The 24,604-nt window shown below is 42.2% G+C and overlaps 1 protein-coding gene across 1 annotated transcript; it reads left to right on the plus strand.

The window, feature by feature from the left end:
* The first annotated feature begins 8,688 nt into the window (after positions 1 to 8,688).
* On the plus strand, positions 8,689 to 13,231 carry slitrk4 (SLIT and NTRK-like family, member 4). Its single transcript, XM_005719399.2, has 2 exons — positions 8,689 to 9,668; positions 10,430 to 13,231. The coding sequence occupies exon 2, from the start codon at positions 10,472 to 10,474 to the stop codon at positions 13,007 to 13,009; it is 2,538 nt and encodes an 845-aa protein (XP_005719456.1). The 5' UTR covers positions 8,689 to 9,668; positions 10,430 to 10,471; the 3' UTR covers positions 13,010 to 13,231.
* Positions 13,232 to 24,604: the final 11,373 nt, after the last annotated feature.

Raw genomic sequence — 24,604 nt, forward strand, 5'->3', positions numbered from 1 at the left:
TTTAGGTTTTATCCGATACCGGTGCCAAATTGGTACTTTTGAAACGGTGCCGGTGCTCAAACAGTGCTCAAACCGGTGCTTAAAGAATGGAGAACACAAAATTGGTCCAAAAACCTCTCATGTTCAGCTGTTTTTTGTAAAAATATAACAATGTTAGCCTTTTCTGCAGCTATGGGGCATATATGGTATCACTCTTGGCTGGAAGCAGTGCAATGGAAAAAACACAAACTTTGTCCTAAACCTCTCATGTTTAACTGTTTTCCACTTTTTCTTTGGTCATTTTAGCCTTTTTGGCCAGGGTGAAGGGAGTATCTGCCATCAAACAAGAGGACAGCCGCATGTAGCTATGATGATGTTTGCTAGTTCACCTTACATGCATTAATGTAATAACGTGGTTAGCCTACTCAACGTAAATTAGCTACTCACGCAGAGAAGAACGGCTGCTGCTGCATCATCATCCGCCATCATTTCTGCTACACTGGCAGGGCTAGGGGCCAGGACTCTCCTCTTCGTGTTTATGGGGGATGTTGCATAACAGGCAACCCACCCGCAGTAGATGTGCACGGTGTGAGGTCTCGCAGCAAGCTATCAAATACGGCGCATTTCTGGGCTTTTAAAAAAAAACGCTATGCGTCGTCAGGTGTTTCATCGGATTTGAGGTGTTGCCTCCTTTGACAGTATCACAGTATCAGCTTAAAGCACTTGTTGCTGCTGAGTTTGCATATTTTGCTGTGAAGTACAGCCAGACTTTTGACCACTTCGCCTTGGACATTTTTAATCTGTAGCTCTGCTCTAACAGAACGTACGTACCTGGCCCCGCCTACTATCCTCGGAAACTTAAAATGATTGGCTAGAATCTAAAGTGTATCACAGCTCAGGAAAAAAAAGCACCGAAATAAAGCACCGAAATGTGCGCTGCTTTTCGGTCTGGTTACTACCGTTTAGCACAGAACACCGGTACCCATCCCTAGATATGATCGAGCTATATTCATTTTGCACAGAAGCCACATGCTTCAGAAGAAAGTCAACTTGAGTTGCAAATACACACGAGGTTTGTAGGATGTTCAACACAAATTGTCAACAATCCAATGGAAAAACAAATGTTAATATTGAATTAGAAATTCTAGTATTTGGTATTCGAGGTATTATAGCAACAACACTGTGCAGCACTGTCAACAGAGTCACTGACCAATGCAAGGACAACAGCACATGTATACAGAAATGAGAAAAGCAGCAACGTTCCCGTGGCTTAAATTATGAATGCTTTGACTTTGCCTTCTATCTGCTTTGACCAGGGCTACTTTAGCCAAAGACTAGACAGGCAGGAAGAGAAATGGAGGACAGTCGTGATGGAGCGACTCGTGGGCTTAAATCTGCTGTAACCCTTCTTACCCACCTCTCTGGCCTAGCTTCAAACCTCATAACAGATGTAACCAAACCTCTGAGCCATAAGAGGTATTTTGTAGCCCAAAAGAGCTGTGATGATATATATCACAGGGTGTCACTGGGTGGAGATCTGTGTTCATATGTGATGTACAAGACGTGATGTCCAGTGCAGGTCATGACCTCTATCTTTGGTACGTGGACTGTATGATGTCATATTTATTGGCTGATGGGAGTCTGCTGTACAAACACAAAGCTGTATCGCCTCATCCAGTCACATTTCCAGCTTACATCTTTTTTCTCCAGAACAGTTTTTCTTTTCTGTCACATAAACTTCAGCCTAAAATCACCGAGATAACTTTTTCATTTAATTATCAACATGTTATCCTACTGTTATTATGATGCTACTGAAATGTTTTTAGATGAAATGATAAAATAGGACATTACCTGCCATTCCAATTATAAATCTGCCTTCATAGCTAAACAGAAAAAAACAATCCTGTTTCTTAAACTCTGTAATGGATACAACAGGATCTATAAATAAGCTCACCAGCTGCAGGAGTTTTTATTTTGGGTTTTCATTTTTGGCAACTCGAAATAAAGCCTTCAGTTGGGCGAGCCGGGCATTCCCAGTGGCTGTATACAGTTTGTCCTCTATGATATTTATTATTCTAATATTATATTTTATATATACAGTACAGATTGTGTTTTGGGTTTTTTTACTCATGCTTTAGGACTTTAGCTCAGTTTAGGAATAGGAATGTTTAGTAAAGGATGTTTTTTCTTTCACTGTTTTTGCCACATGCTGAATCTTTTCAGAAACTTGCAGAGTACAAATGATGTAAAGATTCATCTTAAAAGCTTTCAGAACTTTCTGTAAAAAAGAAAAAAGAGGTGGATGTTACCATCTTCATCCACCAGGTCACTGGCACCCTGTCTGGTTCCTCACCACCTTCACCACCAACCCCACACTTCCCACACATCAGCAAAGGTGCATTTTAACTTTGGGTAGCAGCATTGTGACATGTTTAGCCTCGGATCAAACCGCGCTCAGTAATGGCCAATAATCAGAGGTGACTACTGAGGCATCAGTGTGAACATGCTCCTGTGATTAGTGCTGATTTTGAAGTGAGTATAAAGGCCCCTCCATTCTCATGACTCCCCATCCTGCTCTTTAACTTTCCAGCGTTTCAAATAGAGATTGATTTACATTTTCCGCAGCATGTGCTGAACGCTCTGGAAAGAAATCCAGCAGCACTAAGTGGTTGTGATATGTCAGGAAACAAATGCCTGACATGTCCATCATGCAGCTGGAAAAACTCATCAGATCAGTGTTCTGGTTAGTGATCTTAATCATTTTGAAATATTATTAATAATATGTTTTAAAAAACAACCTGCAGATTTTTAGCTTTTCCTCATGTGTAAACTCGTTTTCTGCCGTTTATATTGTTTTATCCCTTTGTTACTATTTCTCCTGACGTACACGTTTCCGTTGGGAAATCACGGCACTAAAGCCTGAAATGTCTGAAATTCCATAGTTATGCTATTTGCACTATTAAAATTAAATAAAATATATATGAAGAAACCCAAACGAATAACAGCTGCAAAAAAATGAAAGCTTTTATTACTAATGTTTTTATTATTGTTTTCTTAAGATTTCCATATTTGAAGGAATGGTTGAGGCTCTTTTCATTTGTTAACAAGTAAAACATTTCATGTTTTTTTCTTTTAAACATACATCTGTAAAAATGAGTAAGGATCAGGCGATGACCCAAAAAACAAGATATGTAATAGATAAAAACACGTTACAGATGGAAACATTCAAAGACTTGTTTATTTTACAATCATTTCATTGCTTTAGTTTAATATAGTCTAAATTAAGGATATGGATAAGAATGCACATGCATAAAAATCACAACATGTATCTGATACAGTGATGTTCATGTTAATGCATCACTAATTATATGTCATTTTAATTGTAACAAAATATGTAATTATATATGGGTAGGGTGGCTGTAGCTCAGGTGGCAGAGCAGGTCAGCCACTAACCAGAAGATCGGTGGTTCGATCCCAGGCTACCTCCTAGCGTATGCCAAATATCCTTTGGCAAGATACAAACCCTGTGTTTGCCTACTGGTGGTGGTCGGTAGCGCCAGTGTCCGGCAGCTTTGCCTCTGTCAGTGCGCCCCAGGGCAGCTGTGGCTACAATGTAGCTTGCCGTCACCAGTGTGTGAATGGGTGGATGACTGAATGTAGTGTAAAGCGCTTTGGGGTCCTTAGGGACTAGAAAAGCGCTATACAAATGCAGGCCATTTACCATATATGGTCTGTTCTGCATAAAGGCCTTTTTTCAGTAATTTAATCTCATTTTAAACATAGTTTTGCGATATTACTTACAAAAATAAATCAAATGCAGACCTTTATTTCTAATGTGCTGATGCTTTACTTCTCACCTGCTTTTGTTCCTTTTCACCAGTTTCTGACATTTTTCTCATTGCTGAAGACCATAGAACAGCTTATGAACACCCAAAACACTACAAATAATCAGAAAAAACTGCAACTCACCGAAAACTTTTATTTTTGCGTGTGAAAATGAATTTTTGGTGGATCACCAAAGTAAAAAAAGGGTTCCTGTGTAATCCAGTGAACTTTGTATCTTCTACTGGTTTGGTACCACATGTTTCCAGTTACACTGAATATCTTTTTATATATCTTACTGATGTTGTATATCAAAGGAAAAACTCTTCAGATGCTCTACATTCTGTATTATTAGCAAAAGAAAAAGAAAGTAATGCACAGTGGTAAGATTTAAAAATGAGAAAGTACACAACACAGCAGAGGAAACACGTGGTCTACCAATGCTGAAAATTCACATACTGTAGAATAAAAACTGTCCTAACAGTGCAATCGCTGAATATCATCCTGATCAAGCTTTATCAACTAATCACAGACCAACTATTAACCTGCCTGATTATCAAAAGTTCATGAAAGAATAGCTGTCAAACAGTTTACTGATCATTTGATGAGAAACGATTTTGTAAAGTGTATCTGTCAAGACATAGAGTACATCATAGTACTTTGATAGTACTTTGATAGTACTCACTACATTCCATAGTACAGTTGTACTTTCTGCAAACAATTTCCCACGTGTGGGACTAATACAGGCTTATCTTAGTACAGAGGCAGCACTTCTGGATGATGCTCTTCTGGCCTCTGACAGTGGACTGTTACACCTGCTAACCACTATACTTTACTACAGAGGTCAGAACATACTGTGGGTGTTAAAGTAACCATGTTGGAGTCATATTTGTCTGCCAGAGTCCAATTTGTGCTCCTAAACAGGGAGTGCTCTCGAAACACAAACATTAGTCCCTGAGTTGGTTCTGTGATGGGACCAGAACTTTTTAAAGTAAACCTTCCTTTAGGCAATGTTATTAGAAAACACTGCATACGTGTGCATTGCCGTGTAGATATTACAGCTTTATTTATCCACGAAGACAGATGATAGAGTCATGTTGTGAACAGATAAAGGCCTGGATGACCTGTCACAGTATTACTGTGTTTGGTCCTAAAATAATCTTTGACACATGATGTCTAACAAGATTCTTTAGACAGTGTTGGTTTGGTCTTCAGTAACACTGTGAGGACTCTTGGAGCATTTTTGATCAAGATATGTCCTTCAAAGCACACATTAAAGAAATATGCAGGACTGCAGACACGTTCTCTACTTTTAAGATTAGATGTAAAAGTTTTCTTTTTGATAAAACGTATATTCAAGGCTGGATCAGATGACCCTGAATCCTGCTTTAGTTTTGCTACAATGAGACTAGAACATGCGATAATGTTTCTTCTTCATCCATCTCTTTTCACTCTGTGTGTTTATACACCACTACTGTATTATCATTAGCAAATGTCAAACTCTCTCTCTCTCCTACAGTTTGTCTCTCCCTCCTTTAGCTCCAGTGGGTTGTGGAGGATGGCCCCTCCCTCTGTGAGCCTGGTTCTGTCCTCCTGTTAAAAGGGAGTTTTTCCTTCCCACTGTTGCCAAGCGCTTGCTCGTATAGGGGTCATGTGATTGTTGGGGTTTGTTTGCTTTTTCTATTGTAGACCTTTACAATACAAAGCACCTTGAGGTGACTGTGAATTATTAATTTGCACTATATAAATATAAATGAAATGCTGTGAAACTCTCATGAGTCTAGTATGAGACAAAAGAGAGGAAATGTACTTTTTTCTCATATTAGATCTGCATCAAAATGAATTTTATGGCACACTAATCAGAGCGTGTGCCATCATTAATGCTCATTATTTCAATGAGGGAAAGTGAGCAGGCCTTACCTGAGCAGCATTACTGGACTGCTTCATGACTGGGGTGCAGTTACCTTTACGTCCAGATGAGGGCGACACATCAAAAAGTAAAAAAAAATAAGACCTGCAGCAGAGGAAAGCAGCAGCAGCAGTGGCTGTGAGAGACAAAAACAATAGCACATGTGAATCCTTTAAAAGACATATTAGGACGCTTTATGTTAATTCCTGAAATGGGATTAGAGCACAGCGGAGTCAGGGCTTCTCTGGTGTTTGGACACAGGAAGCAGCGTTTCGGCCCACATGGCCAGACTACCAACCGACAGCTGAGACGGAAGCAGGGGGTTTGCCAACTGTCTGGCTCATTTTCTAGTAGGCCTGCTTCCCTCAGGCCACTCACAGCCAGTGTAGGAACATGTCCAACACTGTCAAATATCAGCACACTCATACACACAGAGTAATGCGCACACACTGATGAGGGGTGCTTAATTTGCCTTTTGGGGATGCTTGTAAAAACTCCATCTTATATAGATTATTGTGGTTTATGTTGTTTGTTTGTTTTGTGTTTGCTCCGTATAAAAATGAGAAATGATGACTTCCGTTTGATCTATCAAAGGACTGAGACGGCTCAGCCATTACAGTTACCTCACTTTGCCTAATCTCTTTACCAGTAAGTGTTGTTCATCATCATATCTCTGTCAAGCATGAAATGGATGCAGCATTTTTTAAAATGCTTAAGAAAAATATGGATTACAAAATTAGATCGCCTTTTACCTTGCAACGTGTCAGGGTTGGAGTCTGGACAACAACCATGCTATTTTAAGGAAACTGCAATGCAGAAATACACAGGGGAAACTTTATGTAAAAAGATAACAGCTTCTAATTTCTGAAAATATGCTTACTTGACATGTTTAGGATGAAAGCCTGACCCTACACCGGTCGTCTTAGACCTGGTCGATGTTAAGAAGTTGACATACAGGTCGAACAAAAAATGATCTTTATATTTAATCAAAAAAAATCTCATACATATACAGTGGGGGTTAGTATATAACCTGCTGAGGCCTGTGTTCTCAGAATCTTTAACCCAAATCTACTGGGATATGTGATTACTGGCTTATTATATTACTATATTTTATCTATATAATATTTAAATTTTTTCTAATTCTTCTTTGACAAAGCCTGACACAGTGACCCAGCATCTCTTTGGTGTTTGGAATATGATGCAATGATTTTGTTCTTGGCTTTGCTGTAGTGATTATTAATTATCCCAAATGCACGCAGGCTCATCCACCCAGTCAGTGTGGAGAGGATGAATGTAAGAGCTGGGCATTTCCAGCCATTGCAGATGTGACATTATAAAATGCACTGCAGTGCAAAATGACACAAACAAAGCAACAAAATAATACTAGAGTTGTTCAGTGTTATGGTGCTGTACAGTCAGACAGGAAGGAAATCTCTGTACCTGCCTGTGTGCATGGATGTGATAGTATAATGACTGCATGTTGAATTTACTGCTTCATCATCATCAACCTTAAACGTAAACTGTTGTTAGCCTCTGCTGCCGTGCAGACGGGCTCACATCCAGACTTCCCGGCTTCGCTTTCTTCGGCCTGCTTTTATTTGTGCGTCACCTGGCCTCGCCACCTGTTGCAAGAGGAAACCAGAGGTGAGGCTTCCGGTGAGCCCAAATGCTGTCAGGTTTCAGGTTGGACTCCCCCTCCAGTGTCAGCTGAGGAGCCAGGACTCATGATAAGATAGATAGAAGAATAATAATAGCAAGAATGTATAAAAATTTATCTGTATATAGAGGGGGCTAACTTACCTCCTCTTGTGTCCTCCTCTAATCTGCTTCATCGAGCTCCTTCTTCCATGTTCTCCCACAAACATGCACAATAAACTTGAGCTCCTGACTAACTGATTCTCCATCACCATCTCCGTTTTTGTCTCTCTTCCAGCCCGCCTGACTGCAGCGCTCCTGAATAATAACCCCATCTCCCTCTCTCGCTCGCTTTCTCTCCCTCCTGTTTAAAATGCCGCTCACAGGCGCGCTCCCGTGCCGGGTTTTAAGCACACACACATCCCCCTCTCTCTCTCTCTCTCCACACGGACCTCGGGGACGCGCTCGGTCCGTGTTGCGCAGGTCCGGCCCGCTGTGACTCTTTCGCAGTGCTGCTTTTATTTTCTTAACGGCGCCAAGTCCACCCGCTCGCGCGCACACTCCCTTCCTCCGTCTCCATCAGCGCTTTGATCTTGACCCCCCCCCACCCCACGAGCTCACACAGGGTAGGAAATAAAAACAGGTGAAGCCTCCTTTTATTACATTTAAGAATAGAAAAATAATAAAACAAAAAATCTGAATCTGCTCGTAAATATTGAGCAAATGCAGCTGTTGCAGTGTTCGCTCACCCTAATGGATCTGGTTCAAGGTCTGGAGTATCTTTTTTCTCTTTTCGGTCTATGTGAGCGAGCCCCCCTCCTCCTCCTCCTCCCTCCCTCCCTCCCTCTCTCTCTCTCTCTCTCTCCCTCTCCCTCTCCCTCCTCCCTCCCTCTCCATCTCTGCATTCTCCTCTTTTTAGTCGTGTGGGAAGCTCCGTGAATGCGGCTGCAGAAGGAGCCAGCATACTTATGCGCCTGACACGGATACTGTTCTGTCTTTACAGGAGGGAGAGAAACACAAGCTTGCTTTTCTCCGGTGTGACACCCCTCCCCCCTCCTCTGCCATTTATTCCACCTGGATATTTTTTGTGTTTTTCCCAAAGAGAGGATTACTTAAAAAATTATCAAGTCCATTTTGATTCTTTTTTTCTCCCTTCCCTTCTTTGGACCTATGAAAGAGCGAATGTGCGGACTTTCGAGCGTCTCACTTGCACCACAGCGGACTAAAGGCTGAATAACTGCATTATTCATTTTTACGCACCGGTTTCTCTTGTCCTCACTCGTCTCTCTGGTTTCTCTCCGTTTTTCTTTCTTCCTCCTTTTGTTCTCGGAAAGGAGCTTCAATATTCTTCTTCTTTATTACAGGGGGAAAGAAACAAACAAAAAAGCATAAGAACTGATTCCCTCCCACTTGGATGAGACTGAAATAATCTATTCTCCATTCGACTGCAAACAAAGTGAAGAGAACCACCAACAGTTTTTTGGGGGGTGGAGGGATTAGCGCTGCAAGGATGGAGAATAACCTCGTGACAAAAGCAACCTGATGGGGGCATTTTGGCCGCTTCTGCCCTCTGGAGCTTTATCCCCGTGCGCAACTTCGCTGGAAACGAACCAGTATTTATTCATTGGCCCTTCGGAGGGTTGCTCAGCCGAGCTGTAGCCAGACGCACAGTGCTGGCCATCATCATCATCATCCCCTCTCCCTCCCCATTTTCTACTCATTGCTACTCCTCTTTCTCTCGATCAGTTCCCCGCCTTTAAATAAAAACTCCAAGAATGATGGACTTATTCCACCGTACTGGTGTCCGCCTTGCGCCCCTTTTCACGCCTTGTAGTCGCCGGACGCGCCGTGAAGATCTCTGAAAGCTATCTGCCTCCCCCCACCCCCCACCCCCTCTTTCTATTTCCCCTCTTTCTACCTTCTTCTACCTTTCCCCCACTCCCTCTCTATCTCCCCTGCACCCATATGAACGTTTTCCCATGGAGGTAGTACGGCCACTTTGGGGACCGAACGAGCAGCGGGGAGATTTTTCCAAGCAAGAGGAGCCCGTCAGTAAGAGGCGCATCGGGTGAAACCGGACCTCCCTCCTTCTTCGCCTCTCCTCCTCTCCCTCCTCTGTTTCTCCATCTCCGCCTCGCACCTCCACCTCTCCGGTTTGCTCGGCTCCCTACATGGGGCTATAGAGGACTGGGGGGAGACCTTGTTGCGCCCCTATAACTGTCGGCTTCTGCTGGGCAGACTGTTTGCACGGCTCCATCCATGTCTCACCAATGCTGCCCCGTGTCTCCAGAGGGAGCCGCATTCATCACCACCACAGCTTTGGGTAAGTCCAATTTATTTAAATTCAGTCCCATAAAAAAGATCTCGCAGATTTCGTCATGTGGAATTTCTTCTTGTGTCACAGCTGCTATAAATGGGTACAGCTTAAACCCCTCTCAGTGTGTCAGTAATGGGCACAGTCCCAATTCTTCTTCTTCTCTTTGCTGTGTGCTATTCGCTGGTATTGGAGGTGCTGGCTCCAAATTAGACCTCCCCTAGAAAAGGGAACTGCAGCCATTTGACTTTGATTATGTTGAATCTGAGAGGCACAAAACAGAGTTGTGCTGATGTCTGCGTCTTGCTTTGGGTGTCAGAATAAGATGCATAGACGTGCAGTATTTCAGGGGTTTGGGTAAGTCCAGAGCATGTGCTACTTTTTCCTGCAGTACTGAATAACCTCCATCCAACATTTCAGGCTATCCAGGATTTGGAGGCATGACTGTGTGTCAGTAACAGAGATACGCAGTTCATAGATTCTGATGAAATAGTGGGATCATTGCAAATGTGCATTATTAGCATCGTGTCTAGAATTTATTTCATACAGTGAGAGTAATGTTTTCTTTTTTGTACTTTAAATATAAATCGAGTTAAATATTAAAATTGCAATGCAGTCAATCTCAAATATGAATTTTGATGGTGTGTGTGTGTGTGTGTGTGTGTGTGTGTGTGTGCGTGTGCATATCTGGTTTTGTGTGCATGTATGTACGCCTGCGTGTGTGGATGTTTGTGCATGCGCCTGTCTCTCTTTTCTTTTTCTTTCCAAAGGTTACTAAATGGTTTTCTGGGGGAGGATTTCTAACCGGCGAAATGCTGCTCGTACTCCTGCTGGCAGCCTTTTCTTCTTCTATCTCCGGCTCTCTCGCCTCCTCCCTCTCCTCCCCCTCAATGTCGAACGGACCCCCGATGGCAGACCCGTCCGCCCCGGACTTGCTGGCCGAGACCTGCGTCGCCTGCTCCTGCATGTCGGTGGAAAACGTGCTGTACGTCAACTGCGAGGAGATCACCGTCTATCGACCCACACAGCTCATCCCTCCGGCCTCGTCCCTCTACCACCTTAACTTCCAGAACAACTTTCTGATCATACTCTACCCAAACTCTTTCCTCAACTTCACCCACGCTGTCTCGCTGCACCTGGGGAACAATAAACTGCAGAACATTGAAGGTGGGGCCTTCATGGGGATGAGTGCGTTGAAACAGCTGCATCTGAACAGCAACGAGTTAAAGGTGCTGCGTGCGGACACTTTCTTAGGCATAGAAAACTTGGAATACCTTCAGGCTGACTACAACTTAATACAATACATTGAGAAGGGAGCCTTTAACAAACTGCACAAACTCAAAGTGCTGATCCTGAATGACAACCTCATACAGGCACTCCCCGACAACATATTTCGCTTTGCCTCACTCACACATCTGGATATAAGGGGCAACAGGATCCAGAAACTTCCCTATTTGGGTGTTCTGGAGCACATTGGACGCATTGTAGAGCTGCAGCTGGACGACAACCCCTGGAACTGTACCTGTGACCTAGCACCTCTCAAAGCGTGGCTTGAAAACATGCCCTATAATATTTTTATTGGCGAGGCCATATGTGAAACGCCAAGTGACTTGTACGGGAGGCTCCTGAAAGAAACCAACAAACAGGAGCTTTGTCCCATGGGAACAGGAAGTGAATTTGATGTTAGGATGCCACCTGCACAGCCCTCCAAAACGCCCCCAAGTACTGTGGCTCCCATAGCCACGAAAACGCCAAAAACCACAGACTCATCAAAGTTTTATGGCAATGGGATTGTGGCTGGAAGGAATAACCAAATTGTTTCCTTTCAGTTGTGTCCACAGCCCTGCAGCTGCAAAGCCCACCCTTCTGACTTTGGCATTAGCGTCAGCTGTCAGGAGAGGAATATTAAAAATCTAGCTGATCTTGTTCCCAAACCCCCAAATGCCAAGAAGCTTCACCTGAGTGGGAATTACATCCGTGACATCAATCCGAGTGATTTCCAAGGTTTTGAGGGCTTAGATCTGCTGCATCTTGGCAGCAATCAGATTGTCACAGTCCAGAAAGGTGTGTTTGCTAACCTCACTAACCTGAGGAGACTGTACTTAAACGGAAACATGCTTGAACAGTTGCACCCAGAGATGTTTTTGGGCCTCACAAACCTGCAGTACTTATATTTGGAATACAATGCCATAAAGGAAATCTTAGCAGGTACGTTTGATTCCATGCCAAACCTTCAACTCCTGTATCTCAACAACAACGTTCTGCGGAGTCTTCCTGCTTATGTGTTTGCGGGGATCCCATTAGCCAGACTCAATCTGAAAAACAACCACTTCATGACCCTGCCAGTGAGCGGTGTCTTGGACCAGCTGAGGTCACTGACCCAAATAGACCTGGAAGGCAACCCGTGGGAGTGCTCGTGCGATCTGGTTGCCCTCAAACTCTGGCTGCAGAAGCTGAGTGATGGAGTGGCTGCCAAAGAGGTGAAATGTGCCTCCCCTGTGCAGTTCGCCAACATTGAACTGCGCCTCTTAAAAAATGAGATCCTGTGTCCTCGGATGGCGAGGCCGCCCTTTATTCAGACTGGCGCCACCCCTGTTTTGACATCAGTGTCGCCTGCTGGAGTTGGCAAAGCACCACCGGGAGGGCCCGTGCCTCTTTCAATTATGATCCTTAGCATCCTCGTAGTGCTGATCCTGACTGTGTTTGTGGCCTTTTGCCTTTTAGTCTTTGTCCTGAGGCGGAATAAAAAACCGGTGGGCAGGCAGGAGGGGCTGGGGAACCAGGAGTGCGGCTCAATGTCTTTGCAGCTTCGCCGCCACAGCCACAAATCCGGCAAAAAAGGTTCTATCCCCGGCGATGACTTGGGAGGCGAGACCTTCATCCCTCAGACTATCGAGCACATCGGCAAGAGCCACACCTGTGGGATCGGTCGCTCCTCAGACTTGGATGCCGGCTTCAAATTTGCAGACTCGCAGAGGCAGAAGATCATCCTGCGGAACAGCGCAGACAAGGAGAAAGACATGCTTTCCACTCTGGAGCGCAACAAACGCCTCAGCACCATTGACGAACTCGAGGAGTTTCTCCCCAACCGAGAGCCAAGCATGTTCATCCACAACTTCCTGGACAGCAAAAGAGATTTCAACAGTATAGGGATGGGCGGATATGAAATCCGCTACCCAGAGAAAACGCTGGATAAAAAGATGAAGAAGTCGTCGCTGATAGGCGGGAACCACAGTAAGATCGTAGTGGAGCAGAGGAAAAGTGAGTATTACGAGCTGAAAGCCAAGCTCCAAGGAACACCTGATTACCTGCAGGTGCTCGAGGAGCAGACTGCACTGAGTAAAATGTAGGGACTGTTGTGTTTGATCTGTGCATTGATTACACACACTTCTACAGTATGAAGTCAGCAACATGCAGGCAGACAGACAGCCGAACACATTTCTCTGGCTCTTTGTCCTCTCGAGACACACACACGTCATTCAAACCTTCAGATCTCTCACCCTCTGCCTTCATTTCCCTCTCTGCAGCCACACACACACACACACACACACACACACACACATACACATACACCTACACACACACACGCACACACACACAGACACACACACACACAAAGCAAAAAAAGTGCCTTCTGGAAATCCTTAATGACCACTGCAGAGATGGACAAAATGGCTCCACACTACAAGGCTATTAGTAGAATAAGCGTGGATGTATTTCACAGTAAAAGACCTTCTGGATTATCAGCCACTCACACGTACGAATCCTGCAAACTTACCATAGGACACCCTTAAAAAAGCAACCAGACATAGTATCTTTTGCTGCTACTGAAATGGGTACTTATCTTCTTCGTATTTTTTTGTTGTTCTTGTTGTTGTTCTTTTTCTTTTACTGTATTTTTTTCCAACCAAATCAAAGGGTCTTGAAACAGTGCTTGAGAATATACCTCGCTGGCTGCAGCCCGTTTTTTAAAAAAAGAAAAAGAGGGAGCGCTGGTTGTTCTTTTTGCTCTGGAACGAATCATGTCTCCTTCTACTGGGATGAGATTAACAGAATCAGTGACTCAATGGATGCTACTTTGCTTTATTCTATTTTATTTTGTTTTTATTTGACCTTTTTTGTGTTGCTGGGATATCTATTTGATCTTGTGGATGCTCTCCGGAGTTGGCTGCAGACTCTCTGCCATCTTGTGTGGATTACACAGCAGTAGCAGTACACCTGCTCTTTGCCGGGAGGCTAAACGGCTCCCGTTTTCCATTCGTGGGAATTGGAGGCACCGCAAAACTCTTTTGGGGGAATGATTTCATGACTTGTTTTCTTTGTGTAAAGAGCCATGTTAAATATAGTGTCTTCTGAATGGAGTTGTGTTTCTCTTTAAAAATTCCTACTTACAGTAACTGTATGTTTTGGGTGAAATCTAATGGCACATACACTGTCAGAGGACGTTTCTGAAAAATGAAAAGAAAAAACAAAACAAAACCCAATGATTAAAAAAAGGAAAAAAAGAAAAAAAAAAGAAATTACAAAGCTGCTTGCCATGTAAGCGTAACCTGGAATTTATTTTGTAAGTCTTACATTATTTGTATCTGTGGGACTGGTTTGTAAATTACAAAGAAAGACACACACACACTCATACTGTACGACGGAGCATCATCAACATCAAGAGACTTCATTGCCAGATTGTCCAACAAACCGCTAATATAATTCAATCGGTGACCCGCCTCCCCGTCAGCTCTCAATTCGTAGAAAAAGAATGAAAATTTAACAACATAGTTAATTTATTTTTCTATGCAGGGTTATTTAAAGAGTTATTGGTATTATTTAAGAAGAATAATACGCAAAGAGTGGAAAGGACTTGATAGTGTGCTGCATCTGAGCTAATTCAGTCGATTCAAGGGTTTCTGTTTCTCTCGGTCTGCTGAGGAGCGCCTGCCGGATGAAAGGTTGTGAAATGTGATCTGTGATGTTTCCTTTTTCTTGTGTCGCACGATGAGCAAGAGGCCTGATAGAGTCTGTGACGTTTCCAGCAGTTTCCTTATTCTTATATCTCCCACAGTATCTTGTAAAAGGTTTCTTATTAACATTATGCAACCAAAATAAATGTGCATTAAACTCGATATGCTTCTGGAATTGTTGGACCTGGGAGGAAAAAAGGGAGGGAAAGCGAGGGCAAACCGATCGAGGCTCTAAATTGTCGGATCTGGGCCGAACCGTATCGGAAAAACAACCATGTGCAATATTAGCTCAGTCTCCGTTTTGTTTTTAATTTATTTAGTTTGAGATGATATTGTCAGGACAAGTTCTATTTCAAAATTCTTTATTCAACTTAACTCTATCCGGTCCTTATTTAAAAAGTATTGTTAAGTTAAAATTATGAGTGTTTATTGACATTACAAATGAATAGAATGTATCTTGAAAAATATAATAAATACAATTTTCTATCAGTCATAAATCTCCTGTATATTGGTTAATTTTCTCATGTATAATCATGTTGAAATCAAGGTATTAAAATCAGCACCTCTTTGCACCGTGTCCCCCCTATTTCTTTTAAGCTCGTACATCCTCGTCGTTCTTCGAGGCTGCTTAACTTTCAAGCTTCTGCAAACCCTGCCATTAGCATTTTTTCCTTTCACAGCACACGGTGCAGCGTCTGACAGCTCAGTGTTGGACAAACTAAAGCTGACAGAACGCTGTTCTTGTTTTGTTCGTGTACAAACACTGGCTGCCCTTCAAGCATAATATATAATTGTTTCGTTGCTTAGAAAACTGCCTCTGCAACTTGGGAAAGTCTTGTTTTTTACCCCGAAGGCCATGAACCAGTTCGTGCTTTTCAAGGGAACAGTTTAAGCAACTAAAACCAAGCCAAAATAAAGTCTCCAGCGTGGAAAACTTCATACAAATATGCACATGTGCTGGTTTTTCCTATTTAGATCGCAAAATATTTTGTCCCAAACATCCTCAACTTTTTCCTGTCCTTTCAGCTTTTAAGGCAGGTTTCTGAGAGAACACCTGACTTTTTGGTTTTTTTGGCAGGTGTCAAAGTTCCCTCTGTTTATAGACACCCATCAAACATTTATGCCGGTTTCATTTTAGGGTTAAAAATTCAGATTTCCTCTTTCTGTGTTAATCCAAGCTTTTGTGCTTTTGGGAAACCAAGTAGCAGAGAGTATGACTCATCCAGACGCCAGAGAATTGTCCTCATTAATTATTAATACCCATGGCAGTTATGAACTAAAAAAGGGATGCGGGGAGAGAGGTGAGAGATAGGAATGTGATATGTATAACCCTCCAAACTGTCTCCCCCATCCTTCCATCATTCTCCGTCTTTCTCATGTTTGTGATCACACTGCTCTGTAATAAAGCAGAAATATCATTTGGTGCTTAAAAAAAGGCACAAATTGGCTGGAGACGCAGCTTTTCAGTCCAAAATTTTACTGCAGTGACTTGGCTCTCGTGCAGGGTTCCTGGAAGGTCGGGTGGGGGGGTTCTCGAGGTGCCACAACACTAGAAAACGGTGAATTTCTATTGCTTTAATTTACCTCGCGAAAGATTAGCAGGACACAAATGCACGAAATCCTCACGAATGTTTCTTTCTTTTTTCCTTTCTCTCCTTTCTGCTGTTATCATCCCACCTGCTGCAGAGACAGTTATGCAATTCTGTTCTGAATCCTAACTCTTAAAATCATCTCTGCCTCACTGTGTATTTTTATCTGATGGGGTGGCTCTGCAAAAACGACGCCTTTCTGAGGGGAAGGATTTAAGGGGGAGACAGTTGGTAAAAACCCTGCTGGAAGACGTCTGTAGCATGCTTTAATATGGGGAATGGCCACAAGGGGCGCTCTAAGCTAAGAACACAGAAGTGAAATAGTGTGAGTGGACTTCAGGATCACTGATGTTTGAAGGCGTTTGGTTAAAAGAAACCACTGATGTTTTATTCTACTTGTACTCTTGCCTTATTATTATTTTTCTAAGATTTGAAGTGAACTGGGATTTCAGAGGCCCCACAACATGATGACTGTGCCTATTTATATGACCAGGAGTTAATAATAGGTGCAACCATCAGATAAATAATACTAATAAAAATGAGGAAGTAAAATAAAGTAATGCTTAAAAAAGCCCATACGTTCAGTGACTATTGATTATTCTGCATAATTATTATGCCACTGCATTCACAGTGATTTGCAGTCTGTGAGCAGCATCAAGATGATTAATCTCTTCACATCCACCACACAACACGCAGAGTGACAGATGTGAACCAGACACTAAGTCAAAACTAAGTGACCTGCTGGATGCTAAGAGGTTCACCCTCAGAGGTCCAAGGAGTCATTTTTCTATGTGCGTCAGAATATTTGTTATTTTTTTCCTGATTGAACAGAGTTGGAAAAACAGCTGCCTGAGCTTTAACTTGTGGTTGAAAAACAAACACCTCTAACTCTCACCGCAGTCTAAGTGTTTGTTTGTTTAAATCTTCAGCTGTTTCATTTCAAACTGTTTGGCTAACTACAGAGTCTCAAGCAAAAAGAGGACCTGTGTCACTATGCCTAAGAGCCACAACTACAAGTAGTGCACCAACAAAACCATATCAGCATCTTTTTGCCATTAAACATCTTAGAGTTTGTATGAGGAGCTAAAACTACTAAACTGTGTTGCATTGTAAGGGCACAATTGGTGTTCTCCAACGGCGCGTTTTGGCAGAACTTGAACGCAGCCTGAAGGTTTTGTTAGGATGCAAATTGTCAATCATTAAAATTCAATTCAATTCAATTCAATTCAATTCAATTTTATTTATATAGCGCCAAATCACAACAAAAGTCGCCTCAAGGCGCTTCATAGATACAGAGAAAAACCCAACAATCATATGACCCCCTATGAGCAAGCACTTTGGCGACAGTGGGAAGAAAAAACTCCCTTTTAACAGGAAGAAACCTCCAGCAGAACCAGGCTCAGGGAGGGGCGGGGCCATCTGCTGCGACCGGTTGGGGTGAGAGAAGGAAGACAGGATAAAGACATGCTGTGGAAGAGAGACAGAGGTTAATAACAGATATGATTCAATGCAGAGAGGTCTGTTAACACATAGTGAGTGAGAAAGGTGACTGGAAAGGAAAAACTCAGTGCATCATGGGAATCCCCCGGCAGCCTACGTCTATTGCAGCATAACTAAGGGAGGATTCAGGGTCACCTGGTCCAGCCCTATCTGCTTTAGCAAAAAGGAAAGTTTTAAGCCTAATCTTGAAAGTAGAGATAGTGTCTGTCTCCCGAATCCAAACTGGAAGCTGGTTCCACAGAAGAGGGGCCTGAAAACTGAAGGCTCTGCCTCCCATTCTACTTTTAAATACTCTAGGAACAACAAGTAGGCCTGCAGAGCGAGAGCGAAGTGCTCTAATAGGGTGATATGGTACTACAAGGTCATTAAGATAAGATGGGGCCTGATTATTTAAGACCTTGTATGTGAGAAGCAGGATTTTGAATTGAATTCTGGATTTAACAGGAAGCCAATGAAGGGAAGCCAAAACAGGAGAAATATGCTCTCTCTTTCTAGTCCCTGTCAGGACTCTTGCTGCAGCATTTTGGATTAGCTGAAGGCTTTTCAGTGAGTTTTTTGGACATCCTGATAATAATGAATTACAGTAGTCCAGCCTGGAAGTAATAAATGCTTGAACTAGTTTTTCAGCGTCACTCTGAGACAGGATATTTCTAATTTTAGAGATGTTGCGCAAATGGAAGAACGCAGTCTTACATATTTGTTCAATATGTGCATTGAAGGACATGTCCTGGTCAAAAATGACTCCAAGGCTCCTCACAGCATTACTGGAGGCCAAGGTAATGCCATCCACAGTAAGAATCTGGTTAGATACCATATTTCTAAGCTTTTCAGGGCTGAGTACAATAACCTCAGTTTTATCTGAATTAAGAAGCAGAAAGTTAGCGGCCATCCAGGTCTTTATGTCTTTAAGACATTCCTGCAGTTTAACTAATTGGTGTGTGTTATCTGGCTTCATGGATAGATAGAGCTGGGTGTCATCTGCATAGCAGTGAAAATGTATGCTATGTCTTCTAATGATACTGCCTAAGGGAAGCATGTATAATGTAAACAGAATTGGTCCTAGCACTGAACCCTGTGGAACTCCATAAGGTTCCACAGGGTTCAGTGATCACCTGTCTTGGTTCCTTTTTTTTAACAGCGTCTAACCAAATAAATACAGCCTTACAGGGGGGTTAATGTCTGAGACGGCTATGTGTTGGCTTCCGTTGTTGTCTGTGCCTAAAGTGTGCTCTCTCACGTCCCTGTGGGGTTTTTAGTTTGTCTATACATCACTGAGACATTGTGTTAATGTAAATGATCTGTTGTAGATCCGAATTTCATCGCCGAGTCTCATTACTTCATCTTTTTTCATTTTCTTCTTATTTAAAAATGAGCACGAACACACATTTCACATTAGTATATTAATAGCCCATGTAGAAATCTATTTCCTGCAGTGTAAATTTGCATATCGTAAAACAAATGTCTGCCCTCCCTTTCTTATTTGTTCCAAGCTTTCCTTATGCATCTTGTGGCAACAGAAGAGAAGAATTAAGCTACATCAGTTTTTCACTGCACCAGTCGGCTTCTCATGGATCATTTTAAACAGAAGTGATGAACCAAATGCTTCTTGGTTTGGAAGCAATAAAACTTTTCTTGTTTACAAATTTGAGCTGCTAGTTTTGAACCACTTTAACCCGTCTTATTTAAATTCTTGAATAATTGTATTTTGTTCATATTGGGTGAAATATTTCAAGATCAAATGGAAATATTTGATTTTCCTTTATCATCTGATAACCATAATTCTTATAGGCTATAATGCTAATTATCATATTCTAAGGTTTTATACTTGGAGGATCACCAGTGTGGGTTTAAAACATCATTTTCCCTCACATGTACATCCTGTACTGTGCTTCCTTTTGCGTTTGGCTGACATGCATCTTTAATGACGTATGCTCGGGTTATTTTGTCAATGTGCTGTTTAATATTTTCACTCGTCATAATTAACTGTGTTCAAGTTGAGATATAATCTGGAACTGGAAATAATAACCCCGATGTAGTGATGTCATGTGGATCATCAGGGTTGGGGAAAGACTTTGAGGGATGGATTGTGAAACACACACCAGGGAACCCATCAGGTCTTCTCGTGACGTAGCCTTCTCAGGGCAGCAGCCAGTTTTTAGGGCCTGCAGGTGTCATCAGCAGATATTCAGGGAAGAGATCGCTCACTGTCCTCTGATCATTATGAATTTAGACACATTTGCAAAGATCATGATTTTTACCAGATACAGCCCATTTTTGCTTTTATTGGCTATTTTTCTACATGCAATCTAAATATGCACCAACACAGGAAGCTGGTTGAAAGTGCGTATATAAACTAGGTTAGGTTTTGAGCTGTCAGTGGAGCCACTGAAAATGTATCCAAAAGATACATTACACAAAGAGTCCACTGCGTATAGCTCTACATATTTATAATCTGATGTCTGTTTGTAGAGATTACAAAGACTTATATTCACTTGACAATGCGGGTGTTGCAAAAATCATTGTGGAGTTTGAGTGTGAGAGAGTCAGTATCTGTGTGTACTGATATTTCTTTGGCTGCTTGAATTCCATCAAAATGCAGTGCTAAATACTGCAGACTGATTTACATTAGCTTGTCCTACATTACATGTACGTAGTATTGCATCTGTATCTGTATCACAGTAATGAATGCAGACTTGACTTTGATTGGCTGATAGATTTTTAAATTAAAAGGACTTCGTGCCATTAGAGGTTTGGACAGGATATTTAATACACGCCTTCAAAATAAAAATATGTGCTTTCTTTTTCTACATCTGTGAAATTGTGCCAGTGGTTTGATTATAAAGGACCAATTAAATTATCCAAAAAAAAATAAATTCTAAAATCCTATAAAATTATCTACATTTCAATCCAAACCCTCCCGTCACTACTGTAGTTTGCACTAAAGTGTATTTGCTGTAATTATTTTGTCTTTGACACGTTATTATGCTGTGGGGGCGCATTTGTAGCTGCGGTGGCTCATGTCTGCTGAATGTCAACAATGTTCTTAGGAATGGTACCCGGACATTTTTGGCATCCGCCACAGTCAGGCGGCCATTTGAGAAGGAATGAAAAGGGATGGTATCTCCCTGGTTACTGCAAATTACTCAACGCATCCCCTATGAGAGGAAAACAATGGCTGCCCTCCCCACCAGCTGCCTCATTAAACAGAGACAAATCCACCAGTGCTGCTCTGCTCTGGCTGCTTGGCTGCCATTTTCACACCACTTATTCACAGAAGCCAGTCACCTGTCTGTGGAGGCCATCGCAGGCAAAAGTGTGAAAAGCAAAGCTGGATTCGGAATATTTCGTGCGTGTGCCCTCCTGTTTTTACACAGAGGGATGTGAGTGTCTCATTGGCCCCTGGGGTCTCGAACCTAAAGCAACAAAGTGCAAACTTTCATTTCAGCCACAGCGCGTTTGCACTAAGCAGCGTGTGATATTTGTGCACCGTCGCACCCTTTTACTATATAACAGTGACAATTATAGCTTTAATTTAATGCATCCACGTATTAAAGAGCAGCGCTCTATTGGCTCTGCGGGGCCTATTTAGCCTCCACATCATTAAATTAATCCCATTTCTCATTTAAACTCATTTGGATACAACTTTTTTTTTCCAAGCTTTGTCTAGAAAGGAGAATGAGTTCCTGACCAAACTGAGACGTCCACCTTGTGAAAAAGTGACACTCGCTCTCCAAAAATAATTGAGTCACCTAAAGCAAAACTCTCTTTAGTGATGCTATTACCACCTGTGTCTGAGGCTAACACATTTCTACTCTCATTTCCTGTTTGAGTGCTGAAGCTTTAAATGTCTTGAGGTCGTTTGGTTCACACACTGTGTGTATTTTCTTCTGTCAAACAGACACTACAGTGTCCACTTTTAATGCAGTGATGATGAGTTCCATTGATGAAGGGTTGTCATACATGAATAAGAAGTTGAAGCCCAATTTCAACTTGTGCATAAATTGTAATTGTGATGTAAAAGTGCCACTGCTATATGTATTGAGCCACAAGTCTGCCAAAAGTTTATTGACATGTGTGTAGTTTTTATTTCAAGCGAGTGTTCGATATTCCCAGAAATCCCAGGAAAGAGGAATAATCTGTAAGAAACACTGTTATTTTGGAGGAAGACGTCAGGCTGCAGGTAGACTTACACTGTGTGTCAGACTCATTCTACACAAAACATATACTGAGTTACTGAAAAAGAAACATAATCACTGGTGTTGGTAGTAAAGCGTCCCCAGCACTTCACTGCATCTGATTATTACATTAGATTTCCCACATTTAGTGTTTTAGTGGTGGTGGAGAGCACGTGGGTCCTCCAGGTTCATACAGGTTCACATCTGGTGACCAGTTCACTCGATTCGCATAATTTTCATCTTCATCAATCTACTGAGTGACCCCTCATGCCCTCTAGATGAGGTATTATCATCCTGGAAGACACTGCTCCCATGAGGATAGATGTTTCTCCTCCAAGACAAAGGTGATCACTCAGAACAAATTGCTATTGATTTGTAGTGACCCTCTCCTCTCAGGGTACAAGTGGACCCAAGGCGTTGCCAGCAAAATGCCCCCAAACAGCATCACGCTGCCAGCAGCTCCCCTCACTGTACTGTCCAGGTTTTTCCTGTACGTCCATTCATCTGTACAAATAAGTGAAAGTCCTTTTAAAAATGATATAAAGGGTATGAAACCAAGAAATTCCAATGCATACACTAGTGCTGAAGTTAATGAAGGCAAACTGCAATAAAAGACACCTCTAAAGTATTTATCGTTTGCCTAAATGACCTAAATCAGGAGATCAGGCTGTGAGTTAAGTTTAACAAAAGACAAACTTTTGTTTGTCCTTTCAAGCAGCTGCTGAAGCTTTTTTCATCACCATTAACAATTTGTCAAAAAATCTGCTTTAGAGCTGTACTCATTTCCTTTGTGAATTCATCACTGCTTTGCTCTATATTGTTTTACATCCGGTTGCACTTTGCAGAAACGAGATGCTGTCAGCAGTAAGAAACTTCGGCAGGCATCACAAATCAGCTTTAGCCTACTAAACTAATAATTCATTAAGTTACGAATATTGTATCTGCAAGTCCCTCGTCTTAGTTACATAGACTCTAAATACTTATATGATATAACGTGATCTATAATGTAGCTTCACATGAATGAATCTGATAATTAAGTAAAAGTTTTTCTTAGTAAGCGTAACAATGTAAGAAAATGTTGATTTAGCTTTTCGGAAATAATGAATTATTGAGTCTAAAGATGGGAGTTACACATCAGCTCATTTAAGCTTTGGGTGTCATTAAAGCTCCTGTAATTTGACAGATGAGCCCTGAAAGTCATTGTTAAACCAAGTCATGTTAGCAGGCGAACAACCCGCGTGCATCAGCTGTAAGCTGTGATTAATGTGCTGTTGTTTCCTCTGGGTACAAACCCACACCTGTCTCTATTTTATAACATTGATCTATGACAGATCAATGAAGGCAAGGGAACAATTGCAGGCAAGTAGAGGAGACATGCTTAGACGTCGGGACTGCCTCTCGAGGTTACACGCTGGTCTGTGAGTGTGTCGGACTTTTGTTTTCAGCTGACGTCCCAGGGGAGCACATCAGAGGCTTTCCTTTTCCTATTAAGCCTGTACGATCAATAGCTCATCTCATCACGTAGCCCGAGCCCCCACCAACATTCAGCAAAGAAATAATTAATGTTTGAAAAAAATGTGTGAAGTAAAAGATGTACCGTTTCTTTGCTTGTTATCACTGCTGGTCCAACAACATCTGACACCACAGCCATGTTTTCTATGAGTGTTTCTATTTGTTGTTGTTTATGTTGCTAATGCATCTGTTTTCTTAGTTTCTCTTTTTATTTCTGAAAAGCACAAACTACAGCAACATTTCTATTGACTGCAGCACCGAGCGTCTCCTGGGATGCCGCCTTAAACTGTGTGTAGTTATAGCCGCAATCATCCTTCTTCCTTTCCCCAAGCCTGCCCATCAGCCCTGTTTGCCTGGTTCTGTCCATTCATCGTCTCATCTGCCCGTCTTTTCTCTTTGCTGTACCTGAGCAGAATTATGATTCATAGCCTTCTCAGATACATTGTGATTGATTGGGCTTTCCAGCTAACTAATGAATTGGCCCCTCAAGGACATGTAGAGGGCCAGCTCTGGTAATAATGTGGACTCTGCTGAAGGCAGCTCACAGGCTCCTGACACCACAGATTTAACGCTTACAGTGTTTATTTGGATTTGGCTTTTGCAGGGGCTTTGTTAGGCTTTCATTTTTAAATAGCTTCTAATAGCCTTTTGCATTTTGTCTTATAGTGACATGCTGCTGTAAAATTATGCTGTGTGTGTGTGATTATATGGCAAACAACTTATTAAACAGGTGTCAGTTCAGTATTTCTATAATCCTTAAAATGCTGGGTTTTCCCTGTTAAATGTATGCTCACTGTGAAAGATGTAGGTGGTAGCTCACAGTGATGAACCTGCACCATGTTTTCACCCGACTTCAGTTCCCATCAGCTCTGCATCTTTGCTTTCTCATTGTTTAAGTTCTGAGGTCAATCATGTTGCCGTAAACGACCTACACGGCACCAAAGAGCTGACGTATATGGTGGTTAACCACAAGATAATCCAAAGGAGCTCAATAGATGTCAATAGTGGAGTCAAAAACCTAACTGCACATAACCTGCTTAGTAATGATGACAATGTGGTCACCTCAGCAGTTGTTGCCCTTGTGTGGTATGTTGGGTAGAGTAGTGGTGCAGTGGTTAGCTGTGTCAGCTTACAGCACCAGGGTTCTGGGTTTCAGATCAGGCCTGTCTGTGTGACTGAATGTTCTCCTTTTGCTGCAAAGTCCAAAGACACGT

The sequence above is a fragment of the Pundamilia nyererei genome, unplaced genomic scaffold (assembly GCF_000239375.1).
Source record: "Pundamilia nyererei isolate P.nyererei 1_Seehausen unplaced genomic scaffold, PunNye1.0 scaffold00001, whole genome shotgun sequence".
Lineage (NCBI taxonomy): Eukaryota > Metazoa > Chordata > Actinopteri > Cichliformes > Cichlidae > Pundamilia > Pundamilia nyererei.